This window comes from Oncorhynchus clarkii, chromosome 19, assembly GCF_045791955.1.
Source record: "Oncorhynchus clarkii lewisi isolate Uvic-CL-2024 chromosome 19, UVic_Ocla_1.0, whole genome shotgun sequence".
Classification (NCBI taxonomy): domain Eukaryota; kingdom Metazoa; phylum Chordata; class Actinopteri; order Salmoniformes; family Salmonidae; genus Oncorhynchus; species Oncorhynchus clarkii.
The window spans coordinates 29006293-29030165 of NC_092165.1; the positions used below are offsets into that span (position 1 = coordinate 29006293).

General features: G+C 41.2%; 1 protein-coding gene across 1 annotated transcript in view; it reads left to right on the top strand.

Annotated features, from left to right (window-relative positions):
- LOC139375016 (nesprin-3-like) overlaps positions 1–23873 on the top strand; it is a 51554-nt gene that overhangs the window by 4850 nt on the left and 22831 nt on the right. Inside the window, exons 3-8 of the mRNA XM_071116377.1 lie at positions 6170–6342; positions 6671–6809; positions 7139–7309; positions 18053–18208; positions 18426–18773; positions 21920–22056. Of these exons, the coding sequence (XP_070972478.1) occupies positions 6170–6342; positions 6671–6809; positions 7139–7309; positions 18053–18208; positions 18426–18773; positions 21920–22056 (1124 nt within the window). The remainder of the gene's footprint in view (positions 1–6169; positions 6343–6670; positions 6810–7138; positions 7310–18052; positions 18209–18425; positions 18774–21919; positions 22057–23873) is intronic.

A 23873-nucleotide genomic window follows, 5' to 3' on the forward strand; every position in this document is an offset into this window, starting at 1 on the left:
TATAAACACCATGGGACCATGTAGACGTCATACCGCTCAGGAAGGAGACGCAGTCTGTCTCCTAGAGATTAACGTACTTGGGTGCGAGAAGTGCAAATCAATCCCAGAACAACAGCAAAGGACCTTGTGGAGATGTTGGAGGAAACGGGTACAAAAGTATCAATATCCACAGTAAAACAAGTCCTATATCGACAACCTGAAAGGCCACTCAGCAAGGAAGAAGCCACTGCTTCAAAACCTCCATTAAAAAAAGCCAGACTACAGTTTGCAACTGCACTGCATGCGGACAAAGATGGTACTCTTCGGAGAAATGTCCTCTGGTCTGATGAAACAAAAATAGAACTGTTTGGCCATAATGAGTATCGATATGTTTGGAGGAAAAAGGGGGACACTTGCAAGCCGAAGAACATCATCCCAACCGTGAAGCACGGGGGTGGCAGCATCATGTTGTGGGGGTGCTTTGCTGCAGTAGGGACTGATGCACGTCGCAAAATAGATGGCATCATGAGGAGGGGAAATGATGTGGATATATTGAAGCAACATCTCCAGACATCAGTCAGGAAGTTAAAGCTTGGTCACAAATGGGTCTTCCAAATGGACAATGACCCCAAGCATACTTCCAAAGTTGTGGCAAAATGGCTCAAGGACTACAAAGTCAAGGTATTGGAGTGGCCATCACAAAGCTCTGACCTCATCCTATAGACCATTTGTGGGCAGAACTGAAAAAGTGTGTGCGAGCCAAGAGGCCTACAATCCTGACTCAGTTACAAACCTTTTTCTTTATTTTTACAATTTTTTTTACATTGTAGAATAATAGTGAAGACATCAAAACTATGAAATAACACAAATGGAATCATGTAGTAACCAAAAAATGTAATCCAAATGTATTTGAGTCTTCAAATAGCCACCCTTTGCCTTCATGACAGCTTTGCACACTCTTGGCATTCTCTCAACCAGCTTCCATGAGGTAGTCACCTGGAATGCATTTCAATTAAAGTTTGTAAAAAGTTAATGTGTGGAATTCCGTTCCTCAAATCCAATTGGCTGTGTTGTGACAAGGTAGGGGAGATATACAACATATCGCCGCCGTATTTGGTAAAAGTCCAAGTCCATATTATGGGAAGAACAGCTCAAATAAGCAAAGAGAAATGACAGTCCATCATTACTTTAAGACACGAAGGTCAGTCAATCCAGAAAATGTCAAGAACTTTGAAAGTTTCTTCAAATGCAGTTGCAAAAACCACCAAGTGCTATGATGAAACTGGCTCTCATGAGGACCTCCACAGGAGTGGAAGACCCAGAGTTACCTGTGCTGGAGAGGATAAGTTCAGTAGAGTTATTAGCCTCAGAAATTGCAGCCCAAATAAATGCTTCACAGAGTTCAAATAACAGACACATCTCAACATCAACTGTTCAGAGGAGACTGCTTTAATCAGGCCTTCATGGTCAAATTGCTGCAAAGAAAACACTACTAAAGAACACCAATAAGGAGAAGAGACTTGCTTTGGCCAAGAAACACGAGCAATGAAAATTAGACCGGTGGAAATCTGTCCTTTGGTGTGATTAGTCGAAATATGAGATTTTTGGTTCCAAGCGCCATGTCTTTGTGAGATGTGGTGTGGGTGAACGGATGATCTTCGCATATATATTTCCCACCGTGAAGCATGGAGGAGGAGGTGTGATGGTGTGGGGGTGCTTTGCTGGTGACACTGTCGGTGATTTATTTAGAATTCAAGGCACACTTAACCAGCATGGCTACCACAGCATTCTGCAGCGATACGCCATCCTATCTGGTTTGCGCTTAGTCCCATTATCATTTGTTTTTCAACAGGACAATGACCCAACACACCTCCAGGCGGTGTAAGGGCTATTTTACGAAGGAGAGTGACGGAGTGCTGCATCAGATGACCTGGCCTCCACAATCCCCTGACCTCAGCCCATTTTGAGATGGTTTGGGATGAGTCGGACTGCAGAGTGAAGGAAAAGCAGCCAACAAGTTCTCAGCATATATGGGAACTCCTTCAAGACTGTTGAAAAAGCATTCCAGCTGAAGCTGGTTGAGAGAATGCCAAGGGTGTGCAATGCTGTCATCAAGGCAATGTGTGGCTATTTGACGAATCTCAAATATAAAATATAGTTAAATCAAACTTCTTTCTTTGGATACTACATGATTCCATATGTGTTATTTAATAGTTTTGACGTCTTCACTATTATTCTACAAAGTAGAAAATAGTAAAAATATGGAAAACCTCTTGCATGAGTAGATTTTCTAAAACTTTTGGCTGGTAGTGTATATAGTTAGGGTTTCAAAGAGCCGTAAACCTTCCGAAATTTTCCATGGGAAGTTAAGCCCTGGAATTTGGGGAATTTTGTTTAATTCATAAAAAGTTAGCATTTAACAGTGAACCTTTTTTGTGGGATACAGATGAGGCAATTCTAGGTCTTGTGGCATATTTTGGTTAAACTATCCCCAATTCAATGGTATTTCATCCTTCTGCATGCACAGTGCATGCTTCCATCACATGTACAGCTGTTTCTCAAGATCTTGCACACTAATGAGATGCTATTGAGCCCACACTACTACACTGTCCGAGCCAAGGTTTACATTCTTGCTGGTAAGTTGTGATTACAATACTGGATGGGGTGAAAATATTTTATGACGTACATAATTTTTTTGTTAACTTGTAAATCGTAGCCTACAGCAAAGTGTGATTAAATAATTTCTAACTTGTTAACAATTTCTGTAAGTTAGTTTTTGCCACAATGTAGGTTTTAGCTTGCTTGTAGGTTTTAGCTTGCCTGCTAACTGTGTTAAGTGTTAATTCACCTGTTTCCATACATGTTTCATTTGAAAACATGTATCTTACAGAGGAGTTGTTTAATCTAACTGCTTAACTATTTATCTGTACATGGATTTGTGTGTGTATGTGTATATATATATATATATATATATATTTTTTTTTTATATATATTTTATATATATATATATATATATATTTTTATATATATATATATATATATATTTTATATATATATATATTTTATATATATTTATATATATATTTTATATATTTTTTTTTTATATATATATTTTATATATATATATATATATTTTTATATATATATATATATATATATATAATATATATATTTTATATATATATATTTTATATATATATATATATATATATATATATATATATATATATATATATATATATATATATATATATATATATATATATATATATATATATATATATATATATATATATATATATATATTTTTTTTTAATGCCACAGGCAGTATCTGATGTGTGGACACATTTCACTGCAGCTAATATAGAAGGAAAAGCTGTGTACATTTGCAAATACTGTGCCAAATCATATGTGAAGAATGCAACAAAGATGCAGAATCATCTGGTCAAGTGCACAAAGTTTCCTCAGCACTCACAACATGCAACATCTGACAAAAGTCCCTCTACTTCTATTCGAAGTGAAAATGATGAATCAGACACCTTATCGATAGTGACCGCTCATGGTCCTCCTGAAATCAGAAGTTTTTTTTGACTCAATGGAGGAACAGTCAGAGAAATGCTGATGAATGTCTTGCTTGAGTTGTGTATGCAACTGCTTCACCTCTGATGCTCACAGGCAATGTGGATTGGAAGATATTTCTGAATGTTCTTGGCCCAGCATACACCCCTCCAACCAGACATGCTTTATCTACTCATTTGCTGGATGCAGAGTTCAACAGAGTTCAAGTGAAGGTCAAGCAAATCATAGTGAAAGCAGACTGTATTGCAATCATCGCTGATTGCTACATCTCAACCCCTCAACCTGTATTCTACAAGAGCACAGACACAAGGGTCAACAGACACACTGGTCTCTACATTGCAGATGAGCTGAAGGCAGTCATCAATGACCTTGGACCACAGAAGGTATTTGCACTGCTGACAGACAATGCTGCGAACTTCAAGGCTGCTTGATCTGAAGTGGAAGAATCCTACCCTCACATCACACCCATTGGCTGTGCTGCTCATGCTCATGAAAACAATGAATACACTCTACAAGAGAGGCAAGGAAATGGTTAGGTGTGTGACGGGTCATCAAGATATAGCAGCAATCTACCTCACCAGGCAAAGTGAGAAGAATAAGAGCACCATATTGAAGCTGCCCTGCAACACCCGTTGAGGTGGTTTTGTCATCATGTTTGACAGTCTCCTGGAGGGGAGGAGTCTCTCCAAGAAATGGCCATATCACAGTCTGCTGATATGGACAGCCCCATCAAGAGGATCCTCCTGGATTATGTATTTTGGGAGAGAGTGGTAAGCAGCCTGAAACTCCTGATACCTATAGCGGTAGTCATTGCATGGATTGAGTGTGAAAATGCCATCCTTTCTGATGTTCAGACTCTGCTTGCAGATGTAAGAGAAGAAATCCGTACTGCCCTGCCCACTTCACTGTTGCTCCAAGCAGAGGAAACTGCAGTTCTGAAATACATCAAAAGCGTTAAGACATCTGCCTGAAGCCCATACATGCCGCAGCGTACATGTTGAACCCCATGTATGCTGGCAAGAGCATCCTGTCTGGTGCAGAGATCAACAAGGCCTATGGTGTCATCACTACCGTGGCCTGGATCAGGGCAAGGTTCTTGACAGTCTGGCAAAGTACACTTCCAAGCAAGGGCTTTGGGATGGAGATGTAATATGGCAGTCGTGCCAACATATCTCATCAGCCACCTGGTGGAATGGACTTTGTGGATCTGAGGTTCTTTTCCCTGTTGCCTCCATCATCCTCCAAATCCCACCAACATCAGCTGCCTCAGAGCGCAACTGGTCCTTGTTTGGGAACACACGCACCAAAGCATGCAACAGGCTGACCAATACAAGGGTTGAAAAATTGGTGGCCATCCAGGCAAATTTGAGGCTTTTTGAGCCAGACAGCGAGCCATCCTCAAGGTTGGTAAGTGACAGTGAAGATGAGGCCTCAGAGACTGATGTTCAAGAGGTGGACATTGAGGAGGTCCCGGGAGAAGACATCGAAGCCAACCAACAACTGTCCCAGACTGTTTGGAATATGTATTTCTTGCACAGAATTGAATAGGTCGACTTTTGTACTATGGGGGGATAGTAGATTGACATAGGCTACTTCTTTTGCTGTTTGTTAGGCCTACTCATCTTGTTGGCTGATGAAAAGTAAATGTGGACAGTTCTTCCAATATCTTCAATATGCACCTTGGAATTGGATAAGGACGCACGCAGTTGCGTCCCCGATGTGTCTGTCTTCACTTGTAGCCTGTGAGAAAGACCCGATCACGTGATTGAGAGTCTTGTGAGAGATGCTTCAGATTGCACAGCACACTCGGGAAGAAAGGCAACGCAGCACTCCGGGCCGCAAAATACATGGATTTTTTTAGGATTCATTGTAGACACAAAGGGGATGCCGCTGGGAAATTCGAGGCATTATCAAATGCTTCTCAAATTGTGAATGAGAGACTATTGGAGTATGTACAGCCTGCGCAAAAAAAACAAAGCAGAGCTCATACCTTTTCAAGATACTTTTTTCAAATCATCATTAGTCTCATCATGCAGCCTTACAATGTATTAAAATCTAAATATATAGCCCAATGTTTGTAGAACACCTAAAATTACATAACTATGAATTAAGCATATAGGAGTACCTATTTGTTAACCGCTCAACACAGAATGTGCGCACTCAAATCATTTGGACAAAATATATTTTATTGAGCTTTATTATCTTTTTATACTTATAGTTATAAGCAAATCTTGTCTGCTAAATTAACTACTGTAGTGTAGCACACAGCCATTTGGCATTGCCAGATCAGGACCTAACATAAGGACAACTTAGAGTATGCTATTATTTTCTTCTGAAATAGACTACATTTACTTCATTTCATGTTTCTTTAGACCTGTCTAAAATAAATAATGGATTTATTGTGAAGTTGTAGGCTATATTACATGGATGTATTATACTTTTTTAAATGCCTTGTCTGTGTGGAAACCAGAAGATGCTTAACGTTTGTTTATTTGCTTGACAATCACCGGCTGACAATTTCATGATCGCCATAACCCTATGCTTGACCACATTATCTGTCAGGCCAAAATTCATGATCTCATCAAGCATCTCCTGTGTTACTGGTGGACAGAAAATCCACGAGTCTGAGCATGAGGGTCGCGTGAAGATGGACATGGTGCTGGTGGCTGCTGAGGTCTTACTGCAGAACGGAGACCAGGAGACCAGGAGCAAAACCCACGCCAAACTCAAAGAGCTCAAAGCATCATGGGAGGAGACCTGCACCTTCATAATCCACTGCCACAGGTAGCTAACCCACGACTCCTCTGTGACTTTCTATGACCTCCAATGACTTCTGTGGCAGCTGAAAAGGGCAGGTCAATTACTATGTCTCCTTTTAAAAAGGAATTGCCATCAGTTTTATTGTCTGTCACATGAGCTAATATTACACACCCATGGATAATGTATGCATGAGGGAATACATTCTATTCGTTCAGTAAAAAATATTTGATTGTTAATGGCATGGCAGAAGGCCTTGTTTTTGTTTGGGCCATATCAACACAATTTTCTAAGGTCTTTGTTTTTCTATGGTCGATATTTACTCTTCAACCCACCCTACTACTCTCTTTCCCAGCCGGATAGAGTGGGTGTGGCTGCACTGGAGTGAGTACCTGAAGGCGCACGAGGAGGTTGAGATGTGGCTGGTCCGCATGCGTCGCAGTCTGGAGCCGGAGGTGGAACTACAGCTGGGGGTGAAGGAGAAACTGTGGCAGGTGAGCAAACACACCTGACACTGGCCTGGGTGTCAACAATGGTAATGTCTATGTTTAGCCAGTCTGGAAACTCTCTAGTGTGAGTGAAGAGGGTGGGCCGTGGTTCCAGCGGATACTGAATATAAAGTAATACTACTGATACCATATCAGAAGCCCAACTGTACTGCCATATTTTGAGTCTGGCTGTTTGGTCATAAGAAATAATAAACCTAGCTACATCAAGCTAGCCTTCAAATGCTGCCAATCATTTCTATAGAATGACCACAGTAGCTAACTTGTATGTCTTCCAGGTAGAAAGTATATAATGTAATCTAATGTGTGTGTTCCAGGTGGACCACCAGCATGTCTTGCTGAGTGACGTGCAGAGCCAGGCACTGCTGTTGGAGAGGCTGTTGGATGAGGCTGCAGCGCTGCACAACCGTACCCAGGACCCCAGTGTGGACCAGGAGGCACAGGAGAGACTGCAAGAGGCATACAACAGCATACGGGACAGTGCTGAGGTGTGTGTGTGTGCAGTATAATGGAGGCTTTCTGATGACTTGTTCAAAATCTCCATCTATTCCCTCGAATTCTCTGCACAAAACTCAAGCTAGCATTCTTGTAATGAGCTTAGAGGCCTTAACGGGTCCAAAAAGTAGGACCCATTCCCGAAATGGACCTGGTGCTTTCTCACTCGGAACGAATATGCATGAGTAAATATAGAGACCCGTTCCGAACGGACCCGAAGAAAACTAGACCTGGTCGGATCCAGACCCGGGCCGATCAGAGTGAGGGAAGCAGCGGAAAAGTTCATTTTTAAGATACTTTATTAACCAGAGCTGATAAAGCGTGAGGGAGAGGAGGTAGAGAGAGCAGGGGCCGTGCTGTGTATGTAGGCTACTGTGAGTGTGAGCAAGTGACATGGTGAGCAGGGAGGACGGAGAGAGAGACGAGAGCCAGCAACCAACCAAGCCGACTCGCGCTATAGGAGACTAATAGCTGCCATAGCTAGGTTATTTATAATCAAATATGATTACCTAATACCTGTCTTGACTGCATTAAAATTGGAGAAGCTAGCTAATGTTAGCGAGCTAGGCTAATGGAGGCATGCGCTTTCTCGTCCTACACAGTTACAAACAAGAATAACGCCATTCAAAATATTAAGTAGCAGTCTACCTGTTGGCTCTTGGTTGTTGTAGCCTATCCTTCTTCCTTTTAACTTTTAATTGTCATTTTAATTCCATTTTCCATTGATTAGATATCTAACACTTGCCACACATGTAGGCTCTATGACTGTAGCCTATTGCCACTTTGATGATTAGCCAACAACAACAAGCTACACGTGCCACTGTCATGAAAAGCAAGAGCAGCAGCAAAAATGATTACATCTATTTTTCTCTACTGCAGCAGTCGCGTTCGGACCTGTACTAGTCCACCCGGACAAGTCAATTAAAATTACACATACCCGAGATCCTTGACTGTCATATCTGACCCAGACCCGAGATATTATTTAGAATTTTGGATCTGGACTGGATCTGTAAGCTATATAGCGAACACAATAGAATGATCGAAACCGTGTCGCTGTTATTGAGTGGTATTATTTCCATCCAGACAGACAGGCTGCAGGGTACAGTAACTAACTTCTAGGTTCTCAGAGTCGAGTAACTTGAGTCTCTGAGCGTTGTTGGTGAATACTCTTCAATTTGTGCCGAGCTTCTTTTGTTGTGTACGTCCTTTTTTATTTTTCTGTAGTCACACAATCAAGGCAATGCCGTTCCTGTTTCTTTCTGTTTCATCTAGGTCTTTGAAACATCTAACAGTCCACAACGGTCCTCTCCTCTCCCTGTCTGTCTCTACTTTCAAAGGGAACAGTCTTTTGGTGCTCCTCGCCCGTTTGAACATGCTTAGCTCATGGCAGAGCTGTGCGTTTGGTCCAAAGGGGGAATATCATTCTAATGATTTATATTCTCTTTCATATGGAGTTTGTTGCTCAAAAGAGGAGAACATTTGTTCCCCTACTCTTTGAAAGGAGCTAGAACTAGCTAGTTCTACAGTGCCTTCAGAAAGTATTCACACCCCTTGACGTTTCTACATTTTGTTGTTACAAAGCGGGATTACAATGGATTTAATTGTCACTTTTTGTCAACTATCTACACAACATACTCTGTCAAATTGGATTAAAAAAAGCATTTTGTAAAGAATTCATGAAAAATATAACACTAATAGATCTTGACTAGATATAAGTATTCAAACCCTCTGAGTCAATACATGTTAGAATCACCTGTGGCAGCGATTACAGCTGTGAGTCATTCTGGGTAAGTCTCTCTAAGAGCTTTCCACACCTGGGTTGTGAAACATTTGCCCGTTTTATTATTTTCAAAATTGTTCAATCTCTGTCAATTTGATTGTTGATCATTGCTAGACAACCTTTTTCAGGTCTTGATTTTCAAGTAGATTTCAGTCAAAACTCTAACTAGGCCACTCAGGAACATTCACTGACTTCTTGGTAAGAAACTTCAGTGTAGGTGAATTAATCTCCCAGTGTCTGGTGGAAAGCAGACTGAACCAGATTTTCCTATAGGATTTTGCCTGTGCTTACCCTCTTTGCATCTTTTTTTTTTATCCTGAAAAACTAACCAATCCTTAATGATTACAAATATACCCATAACATGATGCAACCACCACTACTGTGCTAGAAAATATAGAGCGTGGTACTGTTGTAATGTGTTGTATTGGATTTGCTCTAAACATAACGCTTTTTATTCTGAAAAAAAGTACATTTCTTTGCCACATTTAAAAAAAAATCTGTTTATTAAGTTTTACACACACACAGACAAGACAAAGCAATATAAATAATATACTCAACTAGAAAAAAAATACAAATAAAAAAATAGCTTTAAAGATACCATACTTTAGACAAGTTAAACACACCATGCAGAAGGCTACAGAGGTTAAAGGGCAATCTATAGTACAGGGACAGCGCAAACACCTCAACATTGTTCCTGTGAACAGTCAAGGGTGGAGAAATGCAACCACTCACAGAGAGTCATGGCCACAGACCGACCCTCCACTGGACCAAAAATAAAGTTTACAATGCTTTAAAATAAACAATAAAAAAAATAGAATGATTATTCATGTAGGCGTGAACAAAATGTAAAAATAACTGGGAAAAACAAGCTCACACTTCAGTCTCTGCCCGGGCAAGATGAACAAGGCATCTGCGGATCACAATCAATAAGCACATGGACCTTAATGCCCCCCCCCCCCCCAGCAAATACACAGAGAGAAGCTCCTCCAACCCTTAAGTCACAGACTTATTTTAGTATTAATTGGAATGCCATCAGAGGATGGACTGTTTAAAGTAAGACCGGAATGGAGACCAAGCCTCATTAAACAGTTTGGGGTTCCCACGTGAGTTGAATTAAATTTTTTCTAGTTTCAGAGAGCACAACACATCCCTCACCCAATATTTATAAGATGTTGGAGCTGCCATCTTCCAGTTCTGTAGTATTAGCCGTCTAGCTAAAAGAGTTGTATAAGCAACAGTGTCCGACTGGATTCTTGGTAGGGGGGTACCCATGGGCAGTACTCCAAAAAGGGCTGTAAGGGGAGACGGATCTATAACAGTGTCATATATATCAGAGAAACATTTAAATATTAATTCCCAGAAACCTGACAGTTTATGACAGCCCCAAAACATATGCAACAGTGTGGCTGGTTCCACTTTACATCTGACACAGGTAGGATCAAAATCAGAGAATATTCTTCCAAGTTTGGCCCCCGACCAGTGGATACGGTGAACCACCTTGAATTGAATGAGGCTGTGTCTAGTGCTAAAAGAGGACGAGTGCACCCTGTGCAGCACAGATTACCAGGCGTCCTCCCCAAGTTCCTCCCCCAAATCCTTTTCCCATCGAGTCTTTAAAGGCACCAAAGAAGGGTTCTGTAAGTCATGAATGATTGCATATACATCTGAAATTGCGCCCCTAGGAAGCTTGTTCAGCTTCAAGATGCTCTCTATAGCTGTATTCGCAGGCCTATTGGGAAATCCAGGTGTGTTAGCTCTGACAAAGTTTATAGTCTGGAGATAGCGGAAAAAGTGGGATTGGGGGAGATTGAACTTTTCCTGCAGCTGAGAAAAAGAGGCAAATGTATCATCAAAGAATAATTGGGCTAGCGAGGAAAGGCCTAGTGAGTGCCAAATGCCAAAAGCCCCATCATTCAAAGATGGAGGAAATAAAATGTTTTGATTGGGCCTGATAGAGAAAAGCCTCGGAGGCTAAAGGCTAAGCGGAACTGATTCCAAATTTTAAGAGACTGCTTTACAATTGGGTTGACACACCTTTTGCCTAGGGACACTGGGAGAGACGAGCACAGCACAGAGAAAAGTGCTGCAGGTTTACACGATTCAGACTCCATCTGGACCCAGAGTGGTCTAGGGCCAGTAGGATCAGTCTGCAGCCAGTACAGAACAGCTCTGAAATTTGCAGCCCAGTAGTATGTCTGGAAATTTGGTAGAGCTAAACCCCCCAATGACCTAGGCTTCTGTAAATGTTTTCTACCAATCCTTGGTACCTTGCCATCCCAAATAAAATGCATGAATGTTTGATCCAGTGAAATAAAAAAAGATTTTGGAATAAAAATGGGTAAACATTGAAATAAATATGAAAAATTTGGGCAACACATTCATTTTAATGACAATAATCCTTCCGATAAGAGAAAGGGGTAGCGAATTCCAAAAAGTAAAAGATTGTTTCAATCTGTCTGCTAGAGCAACAAAGTTTTCCTGAAACAAATTTGAATATTTCCTTGTCACTTTTACTCCCAAGTAGGTGAATTGATCCCGGACAATCCTAAACTGAGAACTTGTAAAAGAGCACTTTAAAGCAGCCTTGTTTACCGGAAAAAGCTCACTCTTTCCTAGATTCAGCTTGTACACTGAGATTGATCCAAACTTTTTAAGAACAGATAGGGCACGTGGCAATGAGGTATCGGGCTTGGAGATAAACAAAAGGAGGTTGTCAGCATATAGCGAGACTTTCTGCTCCCAGCCCGCCCTGATTATGCCTTGAATGGCATCATTAGAGCGTAGTGCAATGGCGAGAGGCTCGATTGCCAAAGCAAACAACAAGGGGGAGAGTGGGCAACCCTGTCTGGATCCGCGGTGCAAGGGAAAATAGTCAGAGGACAAGTTATTAGTCCGTACCGAAGCCATGGGGGAAAAATAAATAATCTTTATCCACGCAATGAATTTGGGGCCAAAGCCAAATCTATAAAGGGCAGCTGTTAGGTAATCCCACTCAACGCGGTCAAACCCTTTTTCGGCATCAAGTGAGACCACCACCTCCGGGTCCCCCGACGCTGGGGAGTACAGTATATTCATAAGGCGCCTAATATTGAAAAATAAATGCCTATTTCTCACAAAGCCAGTCTGGTCAGAGTGTATTACTTGGTGTAGCAAGCCTTCCATACGGATGGCTAAAAGCTTAGCTAGGATTTTGTAATCACAGTTTAAAAGCGAGATTGGGCGATAGGATCCACATTCCAGGGGGTCTTTGTTTTTCTTTAGTAGTAATGAAATTGAAGCCTGATAAAGACTAGGCGGTAGCTTTGAAGTATTAAGGCACTCTGCAAATAGTCGAGACAAGAATGGACAAAGCAGACCAGAAAACGTCCTGTAGAATTCGGTAGGAAAACCGTCCGGACCCGGTGATTTACCACTTTTCATTGCGGACACTGCTGTTGCAATCTCCTCAAGCGTAAATTCTTCTTCTAGACAGTCATGGGAGTCTGTATCAATTGAAGGCATATTCAAGCCATTAAAGAAGGAGTCAATCAGCAAAGGGTCTTGAGGGGATTCAGGTGTATAGCGCAGAGTAAAATTGTTTAAATTGATCATTGATCTCTTTATGTATAACTGTGGTGGCACCAGACGGGGCCCTTATTTGTGGGATTAAACGTGAGGCCTCAGATTTACGGATCTGATGCGCAAGGAGTTTACTGGCCTTGTCGCCTTGTTCATAGACTTTGTATCGAGCTCGCAAGAGTAACTGTTCAGCTTGCCTGGTAGAAAGCTCATCAAATTCAGATTGGAGTAGTTGGCGCTCTTTATGCAGATCAGAGGAAGGATCCGTAGCATACTTCTCATCCAATGTGGCTATGGACTCGCTCAGGTCCCGAAGTCGCTGGGAGCAAACTCTGTTTTGGTTGGCTGTAGAAATAATTTGGCCACGTAGGTATGCTTTGAGAGACTCCCATATGGTAGAGCAGGACATACCTGGTGTTGAATTAGTTTCTAGGAATAAGGTGATTTCAGAAGAAATGAAATTGACAAACTCCTTATCTGAGAGTAAAATGGGGTTGAGACGCCATTGATAACACATAGGAGGTCGCTGGGGAAACTCTAGTTCAAGCACTAATGGTGAATGGTCAGAGATAACAATACTCTCGTAAGTACACTGCCGAAGGTTAGGCAGAAGTTTTTTGTCCAAAAATAAGTAATCAATCCGGGAGTATGTTTGATGAACATGAGAATAAAAGGAATACTGTCTATCTGTAGGATGTAGGAAACGCCAGGCCTCAAACATAGCACATTTCTGAAGAAAGGTTTGAATAAGTAGGGCACATTTAGATGGGCCTGTATTTGTTTGTGAGGACTTGTCAAGAACAGGGGACATTTTACAGTTGAAATCCCCCCCTAAAATCAACAAATGAGAATCTAAATTGGGAATAGCAGACAGAAAGGAAGAAATGAAACTTGTGTCATCCCAATTGGGAGCATAAACACTAGCCAAAACAAGAGGGGTAGAAAACAGTTCACCGGTTACTATGACGTATCGTCCCTTAGGATCAGCAATAACCTCAGAAGCTACAAAGGGAGTAGCTTTATCAACCAGAATAGCAGCACCTCTTGATTTACTATGAAAGTTCGAGTGGAACACTTGACCAACCCAGTCCTTACGCATCCTAAAATGCTCACCAGTCCTTAAGTGAGTCTCTTGTAGAAATGCAATATTTGCATTCAAACCCTTTAAGTGTGTCAACACCCTCTTACGCTTCACCGGATTGTTAACCCCTTTCGTGTTCCATGAAATGTACTTGATCGGCCCCTCTGGGCATTCCCGTTATTCAACCCCCCCCCCCCCCCCCCCCCCCCATCCCAGACAATACCTCCCCTAACGAGGTACAAGCCTAAATAGAACATGTTCTCTTCGCACAGTATGTCTGTGAGAGTGCGGTCTTAAACCTAAACCCACAGTCCCGCTCTTTAAAGTCGCGTTTTGTTAGTGGATCAAGCAGCAAAAAGAAAGATTTGTATGTATTTTTTTCAAATAAAAAAAAGGCGAATCCCTTGTGCAAACGGAATGACAAAAGCACCGCTTGTAGATGTATATAATTGTATTCCCAGTCTTATAACAGGCATTGAGAGAGAAAATAAATCAAATGTATAAAGGCTCTCAGCCAAAAATCTAATTTGAAGTAAGGAAATCGTAGTAAGACAATCAAAAATAATAGTAATTATAATAGTAGTCTAGTTGACGCTGAGACAGCTTACAACCAATACCAAAAAACTACGTGTGCGCAACGTTGAACGTTTGCTGGGCATAAATCAGCCTAGAGACACAGGAGTTAAGTAAAACCTTAATACAATTAAATTAAAATGACTGAATGCTTGTAAGGCACGCACACTAGATGATCAAAACATTAGATCACATCAAATAAGCCTGAATAGTTTTGCCAACTATACAAGACTAGCCTGTTATATCTAAACATAATTGTACCACAGGTGGGTTACTTACTATCCACAGTTCGCAAGCAACAGTTGCTGAACTGTGAGCATATTCAAGACTTCCTCATCCGGAGATTCAAATGTGTAGTCTTTACCCTCATGAGATATCCATAAACGGGCCGGGAATCGCAGTCCATACTTCACACTTGGATGGTCCTGAAGCACTCGTTTGGCCTGTCCGAAAGCTGCGCGCTGCCTGGAAACAGTGGGGGAGTAGTCCTGGTAGATGGAGAAGCTCTGTCCTTGAAAGCTCAGAGTGGTATTGCGGGCTCGTCGGAGGATCTCCATCTTCTCATGAAAAAAGTGCACTCGAAGAATTATGTCACGAGGCCTCTCCCCATCCCGGGGCTTTGGGCGCAGCGACCGGTGGGCTCGATCAATCAGGAGCTTTTCATCTAAGGCAAGAACATCCTTCAGCAGCCCTGAAACGAAATCCGTGGCGCGATACATTTCCGCTGACTCTGGGACCGATACAAGTCTCAGATTAGAGGGATTCTCTCGCCGCAATAAACTCACACAGCTCTCCTTCACCTTTTTCAAATCCGCAGCTAGGCGTTTAACTTCAGCCTCCAGGGATGTAGTTAAATCGGAGACATTAGTAGCGGAGGTCTCCAGTGCTGCAATCGTTGTAGTGTGTGACGCAGTTGTTGTTGTTTTGAGTAATGTGATTGATGGCACAGTCTCGTTCCGCAGGATGGTTAAATCTGCTTTTAAAGTATCAGAAACCTCCTGTATTCTGGCCTCAATCGTAGCAACCACCTGTGTTTTCATTTCAACTATCTCAGAGCGTAGTAGTTTGATGGCCTCGAGAATGTTCATTTCAGCGCCGCCAGGCCAAGCCGCACCCCCGGGTAAAGTGTGCGTCCCTGGGCCCTCAGACTCAGGAGAGGGCAGTGATGAGAGCGGGTCTTGTAGGCCGGGTTTTCTCAAAGTCATGCTTTTGGCCTTATGTTTGGTCGACATGCTGACATTCGGAAGCAAAGTAGTCTTGGTTTTTACGGAAAGGGATCACCAAATTAATATTTGAAAATAAATACGGTTCTGCTGCAAAATTCACATAAACTTTAAGAATACCACGGGAGCAAACGGAAAACACGTCAGTCGCACATGGCGTCCCCTACCACCCCCCCCCCTTTGCCACATTTTTTGCAGTATTACTTTAGTGCCTTGTTGCATGTTTTGGAATAGTTTTATCTGTACAAGCGTCCTTCTTTTCACTCTGTCAATTAGGTTAGTATTGTGAAGTAACTACAATTTTGTTGATCCATCCTCAGTTTTCTCTTATCACAGCTATTAAACTCTTAACTGTTTTAATCCCTGAGCAGTCTCCTTCCGCTCTGGTGACTGAGTTAGGAAGGATGCCTGTATGTTTGTAGTGGCTGGGTGTATTAATACACCATCCACAGTGTAATGAATAACTTCACCACGCTCAAAGGGATATTCAATGTGTTTTTTTGTGTTTTTTTACACATCTACCAATCGGTGCCCTCTCTTTGTGAGGCATTGGAAAACCTCCCTGATCTTTGAGGTTGAGTCTGTGTTTGAAATTCATTGCTCGACTGAGGGACCTTACAATTATCTTTATGTGTGGGGTACAGATATCCCACGTGGCGCAGTGGTCTAAGGCACTGCATCTCAGTGCTAGAGGTCACTACAGACCCTGGTTTGATTCCAGGCTGTATCACAACCGGCCGTGACTGGGAGTCCCATAGTGCGGTGCACAATTGGCCCAGCATAGTCTGGGTTTGTTCGGCCTGTAGGCCATTATTGTCAAGAGTTTGTTCTTAACTGACTTAAATAAAGGTTAAATACCTCTTCTTTTTTTATCATTCAAAAATCATTTTAAACACTTATCATCCACAGAGTGAGTCCATGCAACTTATTATGTAAATTGTTACTCCTGAACTTATTTAGGCTTGCAATAAGTGGAATACTTGACTCCAGACATTTTTAGCTTTTTATTTTTAATGAATTTGTAAAAATGTCAAACATAATTCCACATTAACATCATGGGTTATTGTGTGTAAACCAGTGACATAAAATCTCAATTTAATCCATTTAAAATTCAGGCTGTAACACAACAAAATGTGGAAAAAGTCAAGGGGTGTGAATACTTTCTGAAGGCACTGTAAGCTAATAGGCCCTCACTGAATACAATTCTATTCTACTATTCACCAAGTACACCAATGGGGTTTCCTTTTTTCAAAGCAATATGCGTGTTCTGTATCTACTACATATTGATACGGTTTTCTTTCATTTTATTATTATCCCTGTCTGTAGCTCTGTTTATTATAGAGCATTTGCTGTTGCTTTTTCTAAAAGTTTTCTTGCAATGTTTAACCTTTTTTAACCTCTCTAGGGTATGTGGGACGCTAGCGTCCCACCTGGCCAACATTCAGTGAGATTGCAGAGCGCCAAATTCAAATACAGAAATACTCACTATAAAAATTCAGAGAAGATACAACTATTTTACATAGGTTTAAAGATTAACTTCTTGTGAATCCAACCACTGTCAGAGTTCAAAAATGCTTTACGGCGAAAGCATACCTTACAATATTTGAGAACATAGCCCAGCAGACAAATCATTACAAACAGTAACCAGCCAAGTAGAAGAGTTACACAAGTCAGAAATAGAGATGAAACTGAATCACTTACCTTTGATGATCTTCATATGTTTGCACTCAGAAGACATTCATTTATTCAATAAATGTTCCTATTGTTCGATAAAGTCTTATATCCGAAAACCTCCGTTTTGTTCGCGTGTTTCCTTCTGTAATCTACAGGCTCAAACGCAGTCACAACAGGCAGACAAAAAAATCCAAGTTGTATCCGTAAAGTTCATAGAAACATGTCAAACAATGTTTAAATTCAATCCTCAGATTGTTTTTAGCCTAAATAATCGATAATATTTAAACCGGACAATAACGTTGTCAATATAAAAGGTAAACAAGAAAGGCACTCTCTCGGTCGCGCGCATGAAAAAGCTCTGTGACACGGCAGGGTCCACTCATTCAGACTGCTCTTACCCCCTCATTTTTCAAAATACAATCCTGAAACAATTTCTAAAGACTGTTGACGTCTAGTGGAAGGAAAAGGAACTGCAATTTGAGTCCTAAGTCAATGGATACTGTAATGGCATTAAATAGAAAACTACAACAAAAAACATCCTACTTCCTGAATGGATTTTTCTCAGGTTTTCGCCTGCCAAATCAGTTCTTATACTCACATACATTATTTTAACAGTTTTCTATCCAAATCTACTAGTTATATGCATATCCTATCTTCTGGGCCTGAGTAGAAGGCAGTTTAATTTGGGCATGCTTTTCATCCAAAATTCCAAATGTTGCCCCCTACCCTAGAGAAGTTAAACTACAGAATGTAGGAACATGTCATTTTCACTTACTGTATGTAGACCCTGGTATGGTGCTGGAGATGATGAATATGTGTAAAAAGTGGTGGATTTCCCCTTCAACAGGAGAGGCTGTCAGTGCTGCAGAAGATAGCTGAAGAGCACCAGATTTACCAGAGCTACGTCCTAAAGTTCCAGGCCTGGCTGGTGTCCAAAGCTAAGGAGCTGAACACACTTACTGAGTCAGAGGACACAGCTGAGAACAATCTCCAAGCCCTACAGGTGGAAGTAGTACACCCTGGTTATACGACTCCTGGGAGGGACAGATGAGCGTCCCCCTAGTCACATCACTGTTCTTTTTTTATTTTTGCTGTAAAAAAATAAATAAAAATAAAACATTGTTTTACTGTAAAGTTAGTTATTTTAATTGCACTTTGAATTAAGTTTGAGAAGGGTGGAAAATCGTGACACATCGTAACTCTCCTCTCCCCTCTGTCAGACGCTGGACGACAGTGTGGCCAGTGAGGAGCGGACTCTGCAGCACATCGAGGGCATGGTGGAGGCAGTGCGGGCCAACACGTCGCCCGGGGGGGTGGAGGTGGTGGAAGAGGAGGTGGAGGAGCTTCGTCTGGCCTGGCAGAGGCTCCGACAGAGCCTGTGTGAGGCTGGGGAGGGCCTAAGGAGCAGCCTAGACTCCCAGAGTCAGTACCAGAGCCACTGCCAGCGCCTGGGGGAGGACATAGCGCAGCTCCAGGCCCTGCTTCACAGACTGACCAGAGACCTGGAGACAGCCAGGGAGGGAGACAGGACCGAGGAACAGATGGTTGGGCAGTGGAGGAAGTACATGGTGGGCTTTATACACACTCTGTCTCTCTTTCGTTCTCATTTTCTCTCTCTCGCTAGCTCTCTTCCTAATTTAATTTCCTTGTTGTCTACCTCTCTCTCTCTCTCCAGTCTGCCTTCCTTTTTTACCCTTCTCTCTTCCACTCTTATCTCCTTCCCCTTACTTGTTCTTTGCTTTCTTTTTCTCTTTCAGTGTCTCACTGTCAATTTAACTCCTCAACTAAAGCTTAGAGCTTTAGTTACTAGCTAAAATAAGAGTCTGACACAGCATGGGCAGTTGCTCTAACTATTACCTTGCAGGAATTGGCCCTCTGGCTACATGCCTGGGAGATGTCTGGTGGAGATGACATAGAAGATAATGGTTGTGGGATGGTATTGTATCCTCACAGTCAAATCGTACCTGTTGTGGGGCAGGCTCCCACAGTCTATGGATTTGTATTGATTGTCTGAAGTGGCTTCATTGCTCTTCTAATCTCCTTCAATTCACTGATGTCAATGAATTGGACACATGCAAGGAAATGCCTACATAGGCTTTCAATACATTGCTTTTACCTGTCCTGTGTTTTCAGATCAGAGGGTTTTGGTGAAAAGTAGTGCACTATGTAGGGAATAGGGTTCCATTTAGGACTGTAGATGATGGAGAGGACATAAGGCTCGGAAGCTATAGTAGACTATTGAGGTCAGTTTGAGAAACAAAAGCTAGCAGAAGAGTGATAAGATTCGTCAGAGGCTAAAACAATTAGTATAGTCATTTTATCCGAGTGTCTAGACCAGGGTCCAGATTCACAAAACCTTCTTAACCTGTTGCGACGAGCAAACCCGGATCCGGGATCCTATTTATAGCCTCAAGCTCATTACCATAACGCAACGTTAACTATTCATGAAAATCGCAAATGAAATGAAATAAATATATTAGCTCTCAAGCTAAGCCTTTTGTTAACAACACTGTCATCTCAGATTTTCAAAATATGCTTTTGAACCATAGCTAAACAAGCATTTGTGTAAGGGTATTGATAGCTAGCATACCATTAAGCCTGGCATTCAGCATGCAACATTTTCACAAAAACAAGAAAAGCATTAAAATAAAATAATTTACCTTTTGAAGAACTTCAGATGTTTTCAATGAGGAGACTCTCAGTTAGATAGCAAATGTTCAGTTTTTCCAAAAATATTATTTGTGTAGGAGAAATCGCTCCGTTTTGTTCTTCACGTTTGGCTGCGAAAACCCCCCGAAAATTCAGTCATAACAACGCAAACTTTTTTCCAAATTAACTCCATAATATCGACAGAAACATGGCAAACGTTGTTTAGAATCAATCCTCAAGGTGTTTTTCACATATCTATTCGATGATAAGTCACTCCTGGCAGTTTGGTTTCTCCTCTGTTCAAAATGGAAAAAATGCGCGCACCTGGAGATTGCGCAATAATTTCGACGGAGGACACCCAGCGGACACCTGGTAAATGTAGTCTCTTATGGTCAATTTTCCAATGATATGCCTACAAATACGTCACAATGCTGCAAACACCTTGGGGAAACGACAGAAAGTGTAGGCTCTCTCCGTGCGCATTCACAGCCATATAAGGAGACATTGGTGCACAGCGCCTCAAAGATCTGGCTGACTTCCTGTATGAAATTTCATCTTGGTTTCACCTGTAGCATTAGTTCTGTGGCACTCACAGACAATATCTTTGCAGTTTTGGAAGCGTCAGAGTGTTTTCTTTCCAAAGCTGTCAATTATATGCATAGTCGAGCATCTTTTCGTGACAAAATATCTTGTTTAAAACGGGAACGTTTTTTATCCAAAAATTAAAAGAGCGCCCCCTATCTCGAAGAAGTTAAGAAGAAAGGTCTTAACTGCCATTTTTTCCCCTTAACTATAGATTTAAGAAGAAAGTTAAGCAAAGTTGTTGTTTCTCAAAAAGGTTATTGAAAAATGTATTGCGCTATTTCTTACAGTATGTTTCTCATTTAGCAAAAAAGTTAAGAAGAAAATAGATTTAGAAAATAAAGTTATTGGAAGTGTTTTAATTCCAATATAGCTAAACCCTCAGGGCAGTGAGAGGAAAACGCTCATGAAAGCAATTCACTGTTTAATTCACTAAATCTTAAGTAAAATGCAAATGAATTACTTAAAAATCATACAATGTGATTTTCTGGATTTTTGTTTTATATTCCATCTCTCACAGTTGAAGTGTACCTATGATAAAAAAAATACAGACCTCTACATGCTTTGTAAATAGGAAAACCTGCAAAATCAGCAGTGTATCAAATACTTGTTCTCCCCACTGTATACTGTTACACTGGCAATACTAAAGTGCCTATAAGAACATCCAATAGTCAAAGGTATATGAAATACAAATCGTATAGAGAGAAATATTCCTATAATAACTACAACCTAAAACTTCTTACCTGGGAATATTGAAGACTCATGTTAAAAGCAACCACCAGTTTTCATATGTTCTCATGTTCTGAGCAAGGAACTTTTAAACGTTAGCTAAAACCAAATTGAACATGTTTCATTATTTCTAAGTGTTCATTCATTTAAAATAAGTGTTCATTCAGTAATTGTTGTAATTGTCATTATTACAAATAAATATTTAAAAAATTGTCCGATTTTAATCGGTATCTGCTTTTTTTGGTGCTCCAATAATCGGTATCGGCGTTGAAAAAACATAATCGGTCGACCTCTACCAAGGACCCATGGAAGAGTAGTGGAGAAAATATGATTTTATTTTATTTTAAAATAAGTAGCTCGCAAAGTAGCTCTCATCCTAGAAAAGGTGAGAGACCCCTGGACTAGAAAAATCCACTTAACCAATTACAGCATGAGAGGCCACTTTGTGCCTGCTGCCTTCATTCTACTGAGGCGAATTCCACCCTTGTCAACGAGGATTGCAATAGTGGTTTAAAATTGCTTGACATTAATGTGAATTACGTTAAGTTTAAACATTTTCTCTTCTATGGGAGAAAGATCTTGTATAACAGTTTAACTCTGGCACTAAGGAGGAAATTAAGTTAGCGTTTATCACATTTGGTTGTTGGTGTATGTTTTGTGTGCAGAGAGCGAGTTGCCTGGTGCCCAGGCTGGTCTCTGTGATAGGTTTTTAAACAATTTGTTCTTATTTTCCCTTTTGGTATTCCCCTCTCAGAATGTTCGGAATACTCTGTCAGCAGAGGAATCCCAGGTGGAGAACCTCAAGGCCCAGCTTAAAGAACTCTTCCGCTTTTCCCAAGATTCCCGGCATCTCTCTGACGACGTCCTGGCTGTGGTGAAGGAGCACCAGAGGTGAGTGGACAATCAGAGCACATCAGTGTAGAAGAAGAGCGACGATGGAGAGGAAGATGCTTTTTAAGATTTAACACAAATGGAATCATATAGTAACCAAAACGGTGTGAAACAAATCAAAATATATTTCAGATTCTTCAAAGTAGCCACACTTTGCCTTGATGACAGCTTTGCACCCTCTTGGCATTTTCTCAACCAGCTTCACCTGGGATGCTTTTCCAACAGTCTTGAAGGAGTTCCCACATATGCTGAGCACTTGTTGGCTGCTTTTCCTTTACTCTGCGGTCCAACTCATCCCAAACCATCTCAATTTGGTTGAGGTCGGGGGATTGTGGAGGCCAGGTCATCTGATGCTGCACTCCATCACTATCTTCTTGGTCAAATAGCCCTTACACAACCTGGTTAAGTGTGCCTTGAATAATAAAAAATCACCGACAGTGTCACCAGCAAAGCACCATCACACCACCTCCTCCATGCTTCACAGTGGGAACCACACATGCGTAGATCATCCGTTCACATACTCTGCGTCTCACAAAGACACGGCCCTTGGAACCAAAAATCTCACATTTGGATTCATCATACCAAAGGACAGATTTCCACCGGTCTAATGTCCATTGCTCGTGTTTCTTGGCCAAAGCAAGTCTCTTCTTATTATTGGTGTCCTTTAGTAGTGTTTTCTTTGTAGCAATTTGACCATGAAGGCCTGATTCACGCAGTCTCCTCTGAACAGTTGATGTTGAGATGTCTGTTACTTGAACTCTATGAAGCATTTATTTGGGCTGCAATCTGAGGTGCAGTTAACTCTAATTAACTTTTCCTCTGCAGCAGAGGTAACTCTGGGTCTTCCTTTCCTTTGGCGGTCCTCATGAGAGCCAGTTTCATCATAGTGCTTGATGGTTTTTGTGACTGCACTTGAAGAGCGTTCAAAGTTCTTGACATTTTCCGAATTGACTGACCTTCATGTCTTAAAGTAAATTTTGCTTATTTGAGCTGTTCTTGCCATAATATGGACTTGGACTTTTACCGACTAAGGCGATCTTCTGTATATCACCCCTACCTTGTCACAACACAGCCGATTATGCTCAAACGCATTAAGGAAAGAAATTCCACAAATTAACTTTTAACAAGGCACACCTGTTAATTGAAATGCATTCCAGGTGACTACCTCATGAAGCTGGTTGAGAGAATGCCAAGAGTGTGCAAAGCTGTCATCAAGTCAAAGGGTGGCTACATTGAAGAATCTCAAATATAACATATATTTTGATTTGTTTAACACTTTTTTGGGGGGGTTACAACATGATCTGTTCATGATGTTGATGTTTTCACTTATTATTATTATTATTATTCTTATTATTATTATTATACAATGTAGGAAATAATAATTTTTTTAAATAAAAAATAAAGAAAAACCCTTGAATGAGTTGTTGTCCACACTTTTGACGGTACTCTAAATACAAAAGTATGTGGACACCCCTTCAAATTAGTGGATTCCACTATTTCAGCCATACCCATTGCTGACAGGTGTATAAAATCGAGCACACAGCCATGCAATCTTCGTAGACACACATTGGCAGTAGAATGGCTTTACTGAAGAGCTCAGTGACTTTCAGTGTGGCACAGACATAGGATGCCACCTTTCCAATTAGCAGTTAGTCAAATTCCTGCCCTGCTAGAGCTGTGCCTGTCAACTCGAAGTGCTGTTATTGTGAAGTGGAACTGTCTAGGAGCAGCAATGGCTCAGCCGCGAAGTAGTAGGCCACACAAGCTCACAGAACAGGACCACCGAGTGCTGAAGCACGTTGCGGGTAATAATCTAT